At 36.8% G+C, this 15683-nt stretch overlaps 1 protein-coding gene across 1 annotated transcript in view; it reads left to right on the forward strand.

The window, feature by feature from the left end:
- The window catches only part of GRB14 (growth factor receptor bound protein 14), a 67444-nt gene that overhangs the window by 36573 nt on the left and 15188 nt on the right, over positions 1–15683 (forward strand). Inside the window, exons 3-5 of the mRNA XM_030019002.1 lie at positions 1689–1845; positions 8137–8258; positions 10182–10256. Of these exons, the coding sequence (XP_029874862.1) occupies positions 1689–1845; positions 8137–8258; positions 10182–10256 (354 nt within the window). The remainder of the gene's footprint in view (positions 1–1688; positions 1846–8136; positions 8259–10181; positions 10257–15683) is intronic.

Genomic DNA, 15683 nt, shown 5'->3' on the forward strand with positions numbered 1-15683 from the left:
TTTCCATTGGCACAGTACACAGCAGGCACTGCACTGCGGAGGGACGTTCAGACTCTTACTGTTTAGATGGAAAGGGAATAATGTTGCTCAGTGTTACTTCACACTACTGAAAAATGTAAATGTTGGGGAATAAATTCCATTCTTACAGATGAATTCATGCATTCACTTCCCAATCTCATGACATTGAGTGGCTTTTGGGTGAAAATGCTTGTTTGAAAATACAAAGAGTAAAAAAGATGCATTCTGGACTTGATCACTCACTGTGTTTCTGAGTACCTGGAAGACTTTTATGGCATGTTTAATGTTGCATCAAATCTTCTCTACCTACTGCTCATGTTTACCCGCCTGTTTGTGTTTATAATAAAATCTCAAACATCTGTTTTATTTTAGGAACTATGTTACTATTCCAACATACAGCACCACAGATAAGAGTTGGTCTTTGTGTCAGGAGTCTCAATATTTTTCACTTTTTGTGTTTTGTCTACTTTTAAAAAAATGAGAAATAGAGGAAATCTAACAGAGTATTGAGTTTCTTGGCTACTGTGAGGGATATGAAATTATTTTCTATTCTTATACAAAAAAACCTTCTGTGTTGACTTTAATGGGATTAGTCACCGTGCAGAGCTTCTGAAGACAGAGCACTAGTGATTTGCATCAATTCCATCCAATTCACTGATTCATCTGAATCATTTGATTCATCCTTCTTCAGAGAAAGAAAATACAGGAAAAAATACCAAAATGATCATGCGTTCTTTCAAACAGTCAATATGCAATAAGACTTCCTCAGCCTTTTCATTTGAAACTAAGTGTAAGCAGGTTTAGCTTCAACTCTTCCAAGAACTTAATGGACACCCATTCTTCAGGACTCTAAAATGTGTACCAATGTTGAAAAATAATTTTTTTTACTGAAATTTAAAAGTTGAAGTGACAAGGATAAGTCATGAGAGTTTGTATTGCCTCCTTCCCCCCCATACCCCAATGTACTTAATAGAATAAACTTGAAAAAACAACTGAGGTAAAACACGATAAAAAAATGTCTGCTTTGTGATAAGTTTTTTGCATGTATATCTTCTAGAACATTTTATTTACTTTCCTGGTCCTCATATGATGGTAATTCTTTTCCATGTATGATGTTTTTGATTCTGTGTGTATGTGTATATGCCTTTTTTTACTCATAGTTCCAGTTCTTGCTTGTCAAAATTTGAAGCAGCTCTCTAGCATCTCCTGTTTTTATTTTCTATAGAATTGTAAGCATCTCGAATCTGATTGCCGTTCTCTGAACTAACTCTAACTTTATCAAGTCTTTCCACAGTTCTGCAGTCATAGAGTTCTTGAGTTTCACTGTTTATCCTCTGTGGTTTCTTCTTTAGCTTATATGAGAATGTACAGTTTCACCGGCTTTATTTACCTCTCCATTACAATTTTTTTTTTTTAAAGTGAATGCACCAATCTGTCCAGTGTCCTGTGGCAAGGGATGTCCATTAGCTAGATTTAGAAGTGGGATGTGCTTTGCTCAGCTGTTCTGTTCTCAATTGTGCCATTGCACTAGAGAGAAATGGCTGTCTTTAGTATTGCATCCTAAGTGTATAGGTTCTGGTTTCAGTCATGAAGCTGAGAGAGGAACATATTTGGACTAACTGAATCAAAGATTAAACTTACGGATGTTTTAGCTTTTGTATTTATTGCAGGTAATTAAAGTGTATAGTGAAGATGATACTAGCAGAGCTTTGGAAGTACCAAGTGATATAACAGCCAGGGATGTATGTCAGCTGTTGATATTGAAGAACCACTATATTGATGACCACAGCTGGACTCTGTTTGAACAACTTACCCACACAGGTTTAGGTAAGGCTAATACTATACAATGGTATGGCAGTAAATAAGGTGTTTGGTTTTCATTTTCAGGTAGAAGTACAATTGTATTAGAAAAGCTTGGAAGCAAAATGATGGGAGGGCTTATGTGAATTTGTTCTTTTGGGGGGTTGTTCCTTCTGTTTCTCTTTTTTTTAAAGCATGGCTATAAAGTACATTTTGTCATAGTATATTTGCCTCACACTGCTTGATCTGCCTCTGTAAGAGTGATTTGGAAGACACTGACCGTTAAGGTTCTTACTGCAAATTCTTCCTTGCTTTTCTTTGGCAGTTCTTCCTCTTTTACTAGTATTTCCTGCTTATCTCTAGCAAGACTTGGGTTATTTTCATTGCAAATAAAATCTTTGTTGTTTCCAACACACCTGAATGAAATCTCTGATGTCAAGGACAGAAAGCGGTTACACAGTGCTATTCTATCTGGACAATAGGACTCAGTCTTCAGAAGCAACATCAGAGTAGGCTGTCAGTGTTTTCCTTCAATACAGTCAGTTTGGATAGGACTACCTAAAAAGCAAAAGAAAACCATTCTTCTAAACTTCCAGTTATGGACCAATGAATTGTGTTGAAGTTACTTTATGCTTAGTATTTTAAGTTGCTGGAAACGAAATGCTCTGAACTCCTTCCACATCATCAGTGTTCCTCTAATGTAAAAACCCCCTTTTTCTATTACACAGTTTAAAAGGTGTACTCTGTGGTTTCAGATTACAACTATGATTTTAACTTCTGGTCTCTATTCCTTTTTGTAGTGTATAGACCTAATTTTGCAGTATAAAAACACATTAAGACAAATTCAATATAGGGAGAAAGGGGATGTTTGCAGAGATATAAAAAATGCAGAAACAGGGAAGACTTCACTCAGCAAAAGATGAGTTTAGAAGCCCACTGCTAGAATGTAGTACTGAATTGATACTCTGGTCAGACAATCTTACTTCCTTTTGCAGCACTAGGTTTCAGTACTGTATTGTGTTTCATTTTGATAGGGAATTATATCAGAAAAATCTACTAGAAGACAAATGCCATAAAAAATATGGTTTTAAGTTCATGTCACTCAAAGTTTCCATATTATTCTTGAACTTTGCACTGTACTAGAGTTACCAAAGGTAGTACTACTTCTGCAATGTCAAGGGCAGTTCCAGCTGCTAGTGCAAAGTGTGGCTTGAGAAAGAGGATGGTTTGGGGGCCTTCCTGCATTCTAAAATACACTGAAAACTCCTTGGAGTCCTTAATTCTCAGAAGAGTCTGCACTGGTACCTGGTAATTCCAGTACTGTTGATTTAAAAAAACCCACACACCATCAACAAAACCCCAAACAACCCCCCCCCCCCCCCCCCCAACACACACCATGGATATTTATATATGACTGAAAGCTATTGTTAAGCTCCCTTTCTGTGTATGTATCTAGGGAATCTGGACTCGTGCAGTTGTGTAAAATAAACTTGACTGTGCATCTCTGACTGTATTATGTTTAACAGCCATATTTTAAAGATGAACTACGAAAGCTAAAACTGTTTTCTGCCCTTTTCTGCACCTTTATCCTATGAAGGCAGCCACAAACGTTTTTCAAATTTTTTTTTCTTGCTTTGTAACATTTCAAAGATATTTATAACCTTTTGCGCTGAACGTATCAGTTGTAAGATGCTTCCAGCCCAGAGTAAGGTCAGAGTTAAATCTGGGTCGAGGCTATAAATGACTGACTGCTACAGAAGAGGAGGTATAAAAATGGCTTTAGACAACACTACTGTATAAATAGTAGAAGTGTTTTCTGTATTTTATAGTGTGGCTGGTGTTTAAGTAGTGTAGCAACTATTGAAGAAGACACTTTTGACAATCCATGCCAGAACAATAGTGGCATTGTTTCTCTAGGTTTATTTATTTGCACGATACGCTTTTTGTCAAGTAGTGTGTTTGGTTCAATCTGAAGGATTTCTTGGAAGATTTCAATATCAAATCATTAGTGAAGTTGCTTTTCCTAAGATTCTGAAATTCTCAAAATTGCTGGCATGCAGGTCTGAAGACCTGCATTCACCATATGGTCTTCTGATTGCTCCAGCTGCTTTGGGCATAATTTTAGAAAAGGTGAATTTTTCATTTTTAAAATAAAATTATTTCCTAGATGATGAGGATGGCAATTCAGCATTAGCAGCCAAGGAAAGGAATAACTTGAGATATAATCTATTTTTTTTTTTAATAATAATGAATAATAATAATGGATTTATTTTTATGATACTTTTAGATCTGGTTTTGTTTGAAAGGTTTAACATATTGATCTCGACTTGCTTTAAGTATCTTCTTAAGCACTGGATGAGTAGCATGGAAAAATATTTTTCAAATGATGATTTAGTTTTGGACTGTTTGCTATTTATTATTCTGTTGTATGTTTTACCCATGGAAATTTGGTCAGTCTTTTTCTGCTCCCAAGTTAAATGAATGGATATAGAAAGGAGAAGTACCGTGAGTGAGTGTGTGTGTCTGTGTAAATTCCAGTATGATGGGGATTAATAATTCATTCATCAATTAGTGAACATTTTCTTTAATATCTAACAGCTGTCTGAATACTCCTGAATTAGATATAATTGCATGACTCTTAGTGAGCTGAGCACAGCGTTCTGCTTTTAATCAAGACAGACATTAATTACATCACCGGAGTGTGACTTTATTGCTGTGTGGAGGTATCTGCATGTGAAGGTTAAAAAAAGGAAAAAAAAAAAAAAATCCCACCTAAAAGAAAACATAAAACCACAGTCTGTATATCCCGGTTTTCACAAACCTCTATGCCCTTTATTGTGAAGCTGTATTATTGAACATTAAGCATGGTCGTGTCCTCACTGCTTCGGATGGCAAGTGCTGAACATGTGGTGTTGAGTGGGGGCAAGTGGGCAGGTGAGATGGTTCCTCCACCTGCGCTGCTTCCCCGGGGTGCTGGCCGGTGCACCCCATCTGCCTGCCATGGGGCACCCACGCTGTGCGCAGCCCGCTGCTGCTGCCTCGTCACCCAGGATGCTCAGCCTTCCTACCCGCCTCTGAAGTTTTGCAGTAGCCTGGGCTCCAAGTACAACGATTATTGCAGCACTATAAATAGCAATATATTTCAGAACTGTGTGCTTCTGGTACGTGTCCTGTTTGTCCGAAGCTATTGAATTCAAAGAAATTCTTGGATGTTTTTCACCTTGTCTAAGATTATTGAAGGCAGCTGAGGTATGCCTAGATTTGGATGATGCCATGTCATCCCTGCTACTAGGTACCTTGGTGCTGGAGTCCCATACTTCCACTGCAATTCCCCTGTACAGGGCAGGCGGTGAAAACAGAACAGTTTTCCATAGCTGTTCTCCTTTTCAAGGAAAGTACTGTCTTCATCCTGAAATTTTTCCTTTTCTAGTGAGAAATTTTTGTTTTGACAAAACAGGCGCATCATTGTTGTGTTTCAGTCTCTCATTTTGATTTCACTATCTGCATTCTTTTAGGTAGTCTAAAGGCTCACAAAGCTCTATCTCTGCAACAGTACTGGGCAATGGCTTTTCTGTTTTTTATGTAGTTTAAATTTTTTTCCCCTGCTGGGTGGCTAGAGAGGAGGCTATTTGAAATGTGTTCAGTCATGCACTTCAATATTAAATCTTCTTTCATGCGCTTTAGGTACTTTCCATAGTTAAGGAGACTGTTTTGGACTGTAGCAGGTGCTCCTCATGTTAGAGATAATAGTAACAAAGAGGTGGTAGAGAGGAAGGTGGACACTCTCCAGGCTAGCTGGAAGAGAAAAAATGATCTAACTAAACCAAAGTGCAGCTTTTTCATGGCAACATTTAGGAATTTGATTACAGGGCTGTGTTTTGGAGGGCACTAACTCAGTGTTTCAGTTCCTTCAAGAAAGTAAGTTGAATCAATTGTAAAATATTCTGTGATGTGACACCTTAAAAATAAAGAAATACCAGCATCCTTACCTATCCATTGGGGTGATGCAGAATGTCTGATTTTTGTACAAGAAGTAAGTCTTGAGGAAATGGTATTTTCTTAAATGTCACAATGCCAAGCATTTAAGAGTTTTAAATGTCATCCCAGAGGAGCACTTTCTCTATATAAAACTGAAAGGAAAAAAAATACTGGCTTTCAGTAAGAGCTACAGTTCTTTAGTGTCTCTTTAACCCTGCATCTGAAGAACATGTTTTGGAGTAGAGCAGCCTGTACAAGATTTTAAAATGCTCACTTTTCTTTCAGTATTTTGGGGCTATTTTTTGTTTTCTGAATTGCTTTATGTTTTTATTTGCTTCATTTAATCTGTTTACAAAATGCGAGTTCTGTGTAGCATCCTTAATCTCTGTCTTTGTGGGCTCAAGAATGAGTTAAATTCAATGAAGAATGAGTTAAAATCAGTGGAAGTTTAACTTCTCCCTACTTGATCTGTAGATCATGAGAGTGCTTTGTCTTCTGTTAGTCGTGAGCTTGATATTTTCCTACTGAGGTGAAATTTAGGTGTACGAGTGTATTGTCTCTAAATTTGCTAGCTGGAAACTTCCTGAAGAAGCTTACAGATTTGCAGGCTACAATAAGGCTGTTACTCACCAGGTTGGACAGTGCAGAAGCATGAAGCAGTGATTGGCGAAAGAGGTGGCAAGAGAAGATCAACAAAAAGATGCTATAGTTCTAGTTCTTTGTTTAGCCAGGACCACTTGCAAAAATTTACCATTTACATTCATTTAATGTTACACCTAATTAAGTTTTAAAAAAAATCTATACTATTCTTTTATCTGTTATGATTTCTAAAAAATTTTCTGAACAGGCAGTTGTGTGAGAGCATCAACATTAATTTAAAGTATATCATAAAATCCCTTATGGTAATGCAGTGAAGTGGAGAAAATGTGATCAGAAAATTGTGAGTTACATGGTTTTTTATAATATATTTTTAATTGCCTTTTCCCTTTGAAACCATGATCAGAATTGGATGTTAAAACCCCATAATTGACAGGGAGACATAAATTTAGATCTCAAAACTATTCTTAACCTATAACTCATTGTTAGAGTGTAATTTAAATTTGGAGGTACCAGTGATCATTTAAATAAAATCTACAACTTTGTTCAACTTCATCTTGTTCTCATTAGTTTGAGTCTACAACAAAGTACAAGTGGCCACAAAAACTGTATACTCATTTGGAAGCATGTTCATCCTTTTTTTGTAACACGATTTCATAAGCTGCTGAAATTTATTAAAAAAAAAAAAAGAAAGTATAAATAGTGGTGTACAGGAATTACCCATAGTCTTTCAGGATTTATGCTTAACCTCCTGCACTATGAGTAGTCCCATTGCATTACTCAGAATATGCAACACGTCAACATACACAGCACATCTACAGGAGAGTTTTTAAATTCTATATCTTTCCTATAAGTGCTTTTCATATTGCTGTAAAATCGAAAAATTCATTCAACAATCAGAGTGGCAGAAGCAGTCTATAGCAGTGAGAATACAGATTCTGAACGCCAGTGCTGTGGTACAAATAACTGAATTCTTTGGCTTTTCTTCCCCTCGCACCACTGCAAAGCCAAGCTACACGTTAGGATTCACTTTGTAGGTTATTTTTCTGTTTTGTTTTCTTTTTTAGGTTTTTTCATGGCTTACTTTTACCATTCCTTTTGCATATGCTACTTCTATGGCTGCTAAAATTCTCAGTATCCCTGGTTTGTGCAAAAATGTTAACACACTGAAATGCCCTAAGTTCATTGTCAGTTTTGGAAATGCTTCAGGATATAGTAGGGGCCTGGAGAGAAGATGACAAACGAGTGCTTTTCTATATTGCATATAACTTTCACTTTACGAATGATACATTAGAGAAAGGAGCGTTAGAAGGACATTCCTGACACCCCAGGCAGGCTGAGTGAGTGGCTGAAGTGTTCTGCTGCCACCTGCCCCATGCATCACAGAGCAGGAACTGCCTGGCTTCTGCAGGGCGAACGTGGATCTGCCCATGAAATGGAGTAAAGCCCTCGGCTGCCCCTGTAAAAGAAAACAGCAACAACAAAACACACCCCCCCCCGCCCGCCCACCTGTGACCTACCTCAGAAATGGGGCCCTACTGAGGTGGAACAGTAATGTGGTGTAACGTGGACCTGATTAATGGACTGTGTTCAGATTGCTTGTTTCATGTTTTGTATTCATTTAAATTAATTTAATTTAATAATATTTTTATTATCTGACCCTTCTGTTTTCATGTTCTACTCTTAGGCTCTGGTGCAGGTTATGTGTTGGGGTTTTTTAATTTGTTTGGTTTTTTTTTACAGGAAGAGCTATAGAGGACCATGAATTAGTGATGGAAGTCCAGTCAAATTGGGTAATGGAAGAGGAAAACAAACTGTATTTTAGAAAAAATTATGCAAAGTATGAGTTTTTTAAAAATCCACTGGTAAGTCCTAACATTACATCTGTGAAGTGGTGCAATTGCTGTTGCTGCAGAAGAGTCTTTTCTGTTGCACACAGATAGGCAGAGTATAAAACTGTTGGTGTAACATGAGTCAAAAGGGATAATTGGGAGGGAATATATGGGATATAGGAATATATTGTAGTGCATGTAACTGTCGGCCTGTCCCTTTGTTGTGATTGTAAAACATCCATGTTCATACTTCTTTTTTTTTGGGTGAGGGAGGCAGACATGGGTTTAACTTTATTGAAGTTTGCACACTACGACCTAGGACAAAATAAAATTTTTGAAATTGAGTAAAGTTTCCATCAAGTGACAACAAAATATAAAATGAAGCAGTGTGAGGAGGGGCATCTGTAGCAAAGATGATTTTATTGTTAAAGTGAAAATTGAATGTTATGGCCCAGTGCTGCCCAATGGCAGCTTCTCACTGCTGCAGCTAAATGACAACTGACACAAAAGGCCATGAGCAGCCATAACCTATTAGGAGTAAGTGAAAGTGAAGCCAGAGTTAGTGTATGTAAGGAGTGGAAAGAGAGGAGACACAACTCATAACTCAAGGATGTTGCCAAAGGTTAATGCTGCTGATTTGGACCTTGGCTGAAGGCAAAGGCCATGGAAGCAGTCCTGGCTCAGCAGGAGAAACTCACCATCTGGTTGCTCAAATGCATGGTGTATTTGGATCAGTCCTAATGCTGTCTCTTATAAAGCCAGCTTGTTTCAGATGTCAAAGGGAGAAATAGCAGATATGTATGAGGACTTGAAAGGTGAAAAGTAAAAGGGAACACAAATTACCTACTTGTGAAAAGGATGAAAAGGTAAATATTAAGATACCAAAAGATATAAGAGATCTGAGGGTTTTTTTCTTGCTCCACCTCTGTTTAGCTGGGCAAATCATGTAAGCCCCTGACATGGAGATACCACTGCACTAGTGAAAAATTCTAAGCTTGAGATAGTCTCCAGTTAGTAGAGAACCAGCTGTGGAACCAGCTATGGAGTGTGGCAGACATGCAGCTATGACTAGCATCAGGAGCTGTGACTTATCAGTCCTTACTGTTCCTGTTGAGTCATTCTTCTGGGTACTGTGGTCCCAGGTATAGCAAGAATGCTTTAGCAGAAATGAGTTGATATGAATTAACCCTACCAGTAGTTCAGTTTTATTAAAAATGAAAGTCAGTGGACATTGAATGGTCAAGGGAATATTAGCTTCAAACTTGTCCAAGCCTTGAGAAAATTCTATTAGTAATGCCCAAACTCTTGGCTGGTTCATATCTGCATGACTATATTGAACTTCCCAGCTGCAGGTCTGTCCCATAAATTACCCCTTGAGCTTTCCTTGGTAATGAAATTGGCACTTGAAATGTGGACTTTTTAACCACATGGTATTAATGTAGTCAGATTTTGATAATTCGTATCATAAAAAATGGACAATTAAAAAAACCTGAGAGGACTTGTTCTCTATTAATGGAAGTTATTCCAGAATATTTTATTGGGTTTCTAGTATAATGAAAATGATAGAAGACAATATATTTTTCAGCATGTTGGTGTATATCCTCTCTACTTTGTAGCATATTGAATCCCCAGGCAAGTCTTATATGTCAGCAGCAATAGAAATTACTACTAGAAAAACAACACTAAGGGCCAAGTACCGCAATATGACTTGCACTGGTGTTATGAAACCCTCTTGCTTCCAGAGACCATTCATGTTTTCTCAGAATTCTAAGTTTTTCAGCAAATAATATATAGGATGTCACAAACTTAGGAATGATATTAAGATAAGCTTAAATTATTGGATCAGAGAATCTGCAGAATTGCACTGCATTGAGAACTTTAATTTTACATCCAAAAGAGATAGGAAGTTTTATATTTATTTTTATGGAACTTTGATACAAATTGTTACTGTTTCAGAGCTTTTTTCCAGATCATATGATATCTTTTCCAAGTGAGACCAATGCAGCTGTAAGCCACACTGGGATATTACAGGTATGTAATCTTTGAATGAAGATGATCCAGCATAGCTCAGAATTTCCCACGGTCTGTGTTGTGTGAGCATAGTTCTTTGTCACTGTTGGATCTGTTGCTAGGTTTGAATAACTCAAAACATGGTTAATAACTTTTTTTCCTTATGAGATATGAAGTGATGTGTCCCTTCCAGACAGTTATTATATGACCACACTTGGAAACTTGCACATTCTTTCAGAATCAGAGAGTGCCAAAGCAGACAAAATGCAGTAAAAATGGTTAATACCTTTATTGGGTGTTTTAGGTGAAAGACCCTGTTTCCTTAAAAAGATGGAGCGCTGCAGTACTCAGCACATACTTAACAGCAGGCCTTGGTAGAATACTGAGGAACTGGTAATGTGATACAAATGGATATAAAAAAAGAGTTAAATGGTTAAATTTAATGAGTAGAAAATTTAGACTGACTAGTATGATTTGTTAGCTTGAAGGCTACTGTAGCCTTCGAAAAAAAAATATGGTAGGTCACTCAGTGTTAGTCATCTTTTAAGTGGACACAAGATTTTAATTTACAGTGGGAATAATTTCACAGAATGACCATATCAGGGATCATCATCTTACTTCTCAAAGAGGGGAAAAATGAGTAATAAAGGTGGAAACATACACATCACTCTTGTTTGCTTGTCACTAGAAAAATTAATTAATCGAAGAACTTTCACTGGTCTTAAGACAACAACCCTATGTGTAAGTTTTGAGGATAAAGAATGATTGGAAAGGCAACAGAATAACACAAGATATTTAAGGAGGAACTAAAATACAGAAATTACAAAATTTTTTTTGCATCTATATAATAAATTCTACCTTAGCATCCACCAGTAAATGAAAAACATTAAAGAACTAATTGTCAAAGCATTCTTCTGTATTAAATAGTTATATCCTTATAGAAGCGGGTGTTAGTCAGGTTAAGATTATGCCAAATATAGTAAAAAATGTTTCAAATTAAATTTGACATGTGCTAGATTCTGTAAATCATACAAACCTAAATAAAAACTTTGTAATTTCAGAAGGTGCTGCATATCTATATGAAAATTGGTTCACTTTTGCTACGTAAATAGCAAATAGATTTTGCAGTTTAACGTAAACATTTAATTTAGAAAATCTTGTTCCCTGTGTTAATAGAACTTGATATTTTTGCTTGCAAATGTAATTTGGTAGTTTGAAAAAAATAATAAGGACTTTTATAATGGAACTGTTTGCCATGTACTCTTGCACAGAACTTACTTAAGCCTATATTGTGATATGTAGAATGTATGCAGAGCTTGTGGGTAAGATTAAGAATAATTCTAAATATATATATTTACATCCCATTTTGATAGCTTAACAAATTTGTTGTGAGGTCTCCTCTGTTGCTGTTTCATGTTATATTGTCTGATTAATTGTATTTCATCAAATAAAACTTACTAGGCACAAAGTAGAGAATACCTTTGTGGATTGTGCAGCTGTTATGCATGTTTCAGCAGAAGCTGTTGGGTAAATTGTTTACAGTGAGTTGCTATTTCCTTGGAAACTTTCATTAAGACAGGTTAATGGGCTTGCGTTATTATTTGTGATGTGCTTGGTCAAGTATCAAGAGAGACATTAGTTTTAACAACTCAATGCTTACAAGTAATGAAAAAATCACTTGTGATACTTATAGAGCTTTTTGTGGATTGAGCTGTAAGCAAGTAAAATGTTTTTCAAGTACGTTTTTCTTGACTTTCATTGAAAGTGAAAGAGTGAGTATTTTGGCTGATGACTTTAGATCAGGGCTTTTAAATAGCCTCAAAACCAAAAAAAAGTTAACCTGTCTTCTATCCATTTAGCATGTGCTAAGTAAAACTACTACGTCTGACAGATACCAAATGTCTATGTATACCAGAGAGGTTTAATCTCTGCCATGGACATCTTTAGCCTAAAAAAAGAAGTGTATCATTGTGTGGATTAGAGTATATCTGCTCTGAGACACAATGCTGTATGTACATGTCTAGTGGTAGACAGTGTGGATCATCTGGAACTTGCTTTAGGTTATTTTTGCCAGTTGGATGCTTTAAAACATGTCAAAAATGAACATAGTATGAAGATTTTAATCTGAGGCCTCTCCTCATAGTAATGAAGTAATGAATTATTTATAGTAATGAATTATTTTCAGAACTTTGGGTGGGTTGGTTGGTTGTTTTTTGAGAATTAGCAACTTTCATAGGTGAGCAAAAAATTAATTCACTTGGTCTAATTAGATGTGAAACTCTTGTTGAATGCAATTTTAAATGGGGCTTGTGACTTTTTTAAAACATTGTCTGCTTATTGGAACAACTCTTATTTTAGACAAATTCATGTACGTGCTAGGTCCTTTTGTATTCATATTCATGACAGCATTTCCAATGAATAGACTGCACAACATAGATAGTGTTGACATAATTGAGTCCTTCTGAGTTAGTAGGTAAAACCCTAACCTCACTGAAGTCAATACATTTTTTTTTAATTACTTTGAAGGGTCAGAATTTTATCCTAGGTTTCTTTCATTTTGTTTTTGTCTGCAAATAACATTTCTCCAATTTTGTAATTCTGTTTTTAAAATCTTTGATTGTATTTATAGCAGAATTCTTTTCACTGTGCAGTATGTCAACCAGTGTTTTAAATTTAACAGTGACATCTTCAAAGTAGAAGGATTATTACTTGGGTAATTACACTTTTCTCTGGTTTTGCTTTAAGAATAGACCTATTCCCGCCCCCCCCCCCCCCCCCCCCCGCCTTGTCATTGTTTAATAGGTGCAATTGATACTCAAGTTCTGTAGGTAGACTTGAAGTTTAGAGTTCAATTCTTCTATTGACCAATTTAGCTGCTTCTTTCTAATAGCTTTTTACATATAAGGTGAATACATTTAAAAAAGCTGTTGTAAATAGCACATGTCCAAGCCATCTTCCAGAGCAATGAAAAAAACCTTGCACCTGATGTTGAATATATTAAAGAAGGGAGAATATGTCTTTCCTAAATAAACATAAAAAAAATGTTAGATATGCAAAAATTAAGTTAAAGACAGAACAGGATTACCAAGACAAACTCTCATAATTTTGTGAAAGGTAGAATTACTGGTAGTGTCTTTTCCTTTTGTCCTTTCCCCATTGCCATCTCTTGCCCCAAGTTCTTAGTTCCCATTCTCTCCTTTCACAGATTTAAGATTCAAGCTTTCATTTCTTTAAATCTCTCTGCCACAGCAAGTCCCTCTTTCTCTGACCAATTTCTCATCTGACTCTGTTCCAGTCTTCAGGCTGAAATAGCCATGCACTGAATTTCAGCCTCTTGTCAATCTCCTAGATGTGTTCTAGTCTGCCCGTTGCCTTTCCCTATCTTCCAGTCTAGGTTTTGCTGGCCTTTCTCCCAGTCTAAACCCCTCAGATTGACTGAAGTTTATAGGAGACCATACTGAGAATCAGTATCAGTTCTTCACTGGAGTTACTTGGTGCCCCCAAAATTTATCAGCAGGTTCAGGGGAAAATCCTGCTCATTCCTAGTAGCATTGGGCTGGATCATGGCTGGCTGTCATCACATCTTTGAAGAAATCAGTCATCAAATTCAAACTTGATTCACAGATGGTTTCTTTAACTCTCCAAAATAGTGTGTAAGTGCTCAAGAAGCAGCCACCTTAGCAAATGTTGTTGTCTCCGCTACTGCAACCATTCTGTCATTGAAAATGTTGAATGTGCAGACAAATAAATTGTATAGTTGGGAGTGCAGCTCTCAATCTTTATTGCATTCAGTGACATCTAGTATTTCTGCATTTTTTGTTATTATATTCACCCAAGACAGTGCAATTTTTTCCTCTTCTGTTGTTTTTTCACTTGTTGATTGATTTGATATTTTGGTTCGTTTTTTTCCAACAAAATACATTTATTTGCTTTGGTTTTTGTTCATGTTGGTTTTAAATTAGTTGGTTTTACAGCTAATCAAATCATAATTGAGTCCTTGATGCTGTCCTATATTAGTATCTGAAAGACATGGTAACATTTAACACCACCATACGTATCACGTTATGTATTTCACTGGATGGGGGAGAGGGTGCAAGCTTATTTCTGCATATTGTGTGACCAGTAATCCCTGTCTGCAGCATACTATCATTTAACTCTCCTCACTTCTTCTTCGTACATTAAGGACTTTTCTTATTTTTGTCCTATTTTGATTACCTCTTATCTGCATAAACAGGGATCCATTCCCCTCTATAAGAAACTTACATGTACCTCCACTAAAAAACCCCCAAAAAACCAAAACAACAAAAAAACCAACCAATCCCAACCTGCAACAAAAAAACCCCAGGGAAGTTATCTTTTCTACTATCTTTAGTTTTAGATGTTTTTTACAGACACTATGAAATATTTTTACTGCTCATTCCTTCTGACAGTTAATGGTTTTGTCTACAGCTTGTTCGTGTTATATTTTCTCACACAGTCCTTGGCTGTCTTAGAAAGAAAAAGTTGAATCTAGGATTGCCTTTTCCCTAGCATTATTGCTACTTTATTTTAATTGATAGCATGGGTACAACAGTGACTGTTGAAGCTGAGCTTTGTATTGCTCTTCCACTTTGGTCTGCTGAGTAAGAAAAGCATTTTTCATGACAGCACTTCTGGTTTGAAGCTCTTATGGCAGAAATCCTGGGAAAGACACTTGTGCAGGCTGGGAGCCAACCACTCCTTTCATCTTCAGCAGAGATACTAAAGTGTAAAAAAAATGCTCTTTTGTTTTTGCCTAAATTGACTCTTTTAGACTTTCCTAAAGCTTCCATTTGGCTTTGTTCATGGAATTGTCATGGTTTAACCCCAGCAGGCAGCTAAGCACCACGCAGCCACTCACTCTCTTCCCCCCCCACCCAGTGGGATGGGGGAGAGAATCAGGAAAGAAGTAAAACTCGTGGGTTGAGATAAGAACGGTTTAATAGAAAAGAAGAAACTAACAGTAATAATGGTAACACGAATAAAATGACAATAGTAATAATAAAATTATTGGAATATACAAGTGAAGCACAATGCTATTGCTCACCACCCGCCAACTGACGCCCCGTTAGTCCCCGAGCGGCGATCCCCCCAGGCCAACTCCCCCCAGTTGATATATTAGACGTGAGGTCACATGGTATGGAATACCCCTTTGGCCAGTTTGGCTCAGCTGCCCGGGCTGTGTCCTCTCCCAACTTCTTGTGCCCCTTAGCTTTCTCACTGGCTGGGCATGAGAAGCTGAAAAATCCTTGACTTAGTCTAAACACTACTTAGGAACAACTAAAAACATCCATGTGTTATCAACATTATTCTCATATAGATCCAAAACATAACACTATACCAGCTACTAGAAAGAAAATTAACTCTCTCCCAGCCAAAATCGGGACAGGAGTTAAAATGCTTTTTCAATTCAGCATTTATATTCACCGT

The sequence above is a fragment of the Aquila chrysaetos genome, chromosome 6 (assembly GCF_900496995.4).
Source record: "Aquila chrysaetos chrysaetos chromosome 6, bAquChr1.4, whole genome shotgun sequence".
Taxonomy (NCBI): domain Eukaryota; kingdom Metazoa; phylum Chordata; class Aves; order Accipitriformes; family Accipitridae; genus Aquila; species Aquila chrysaetos.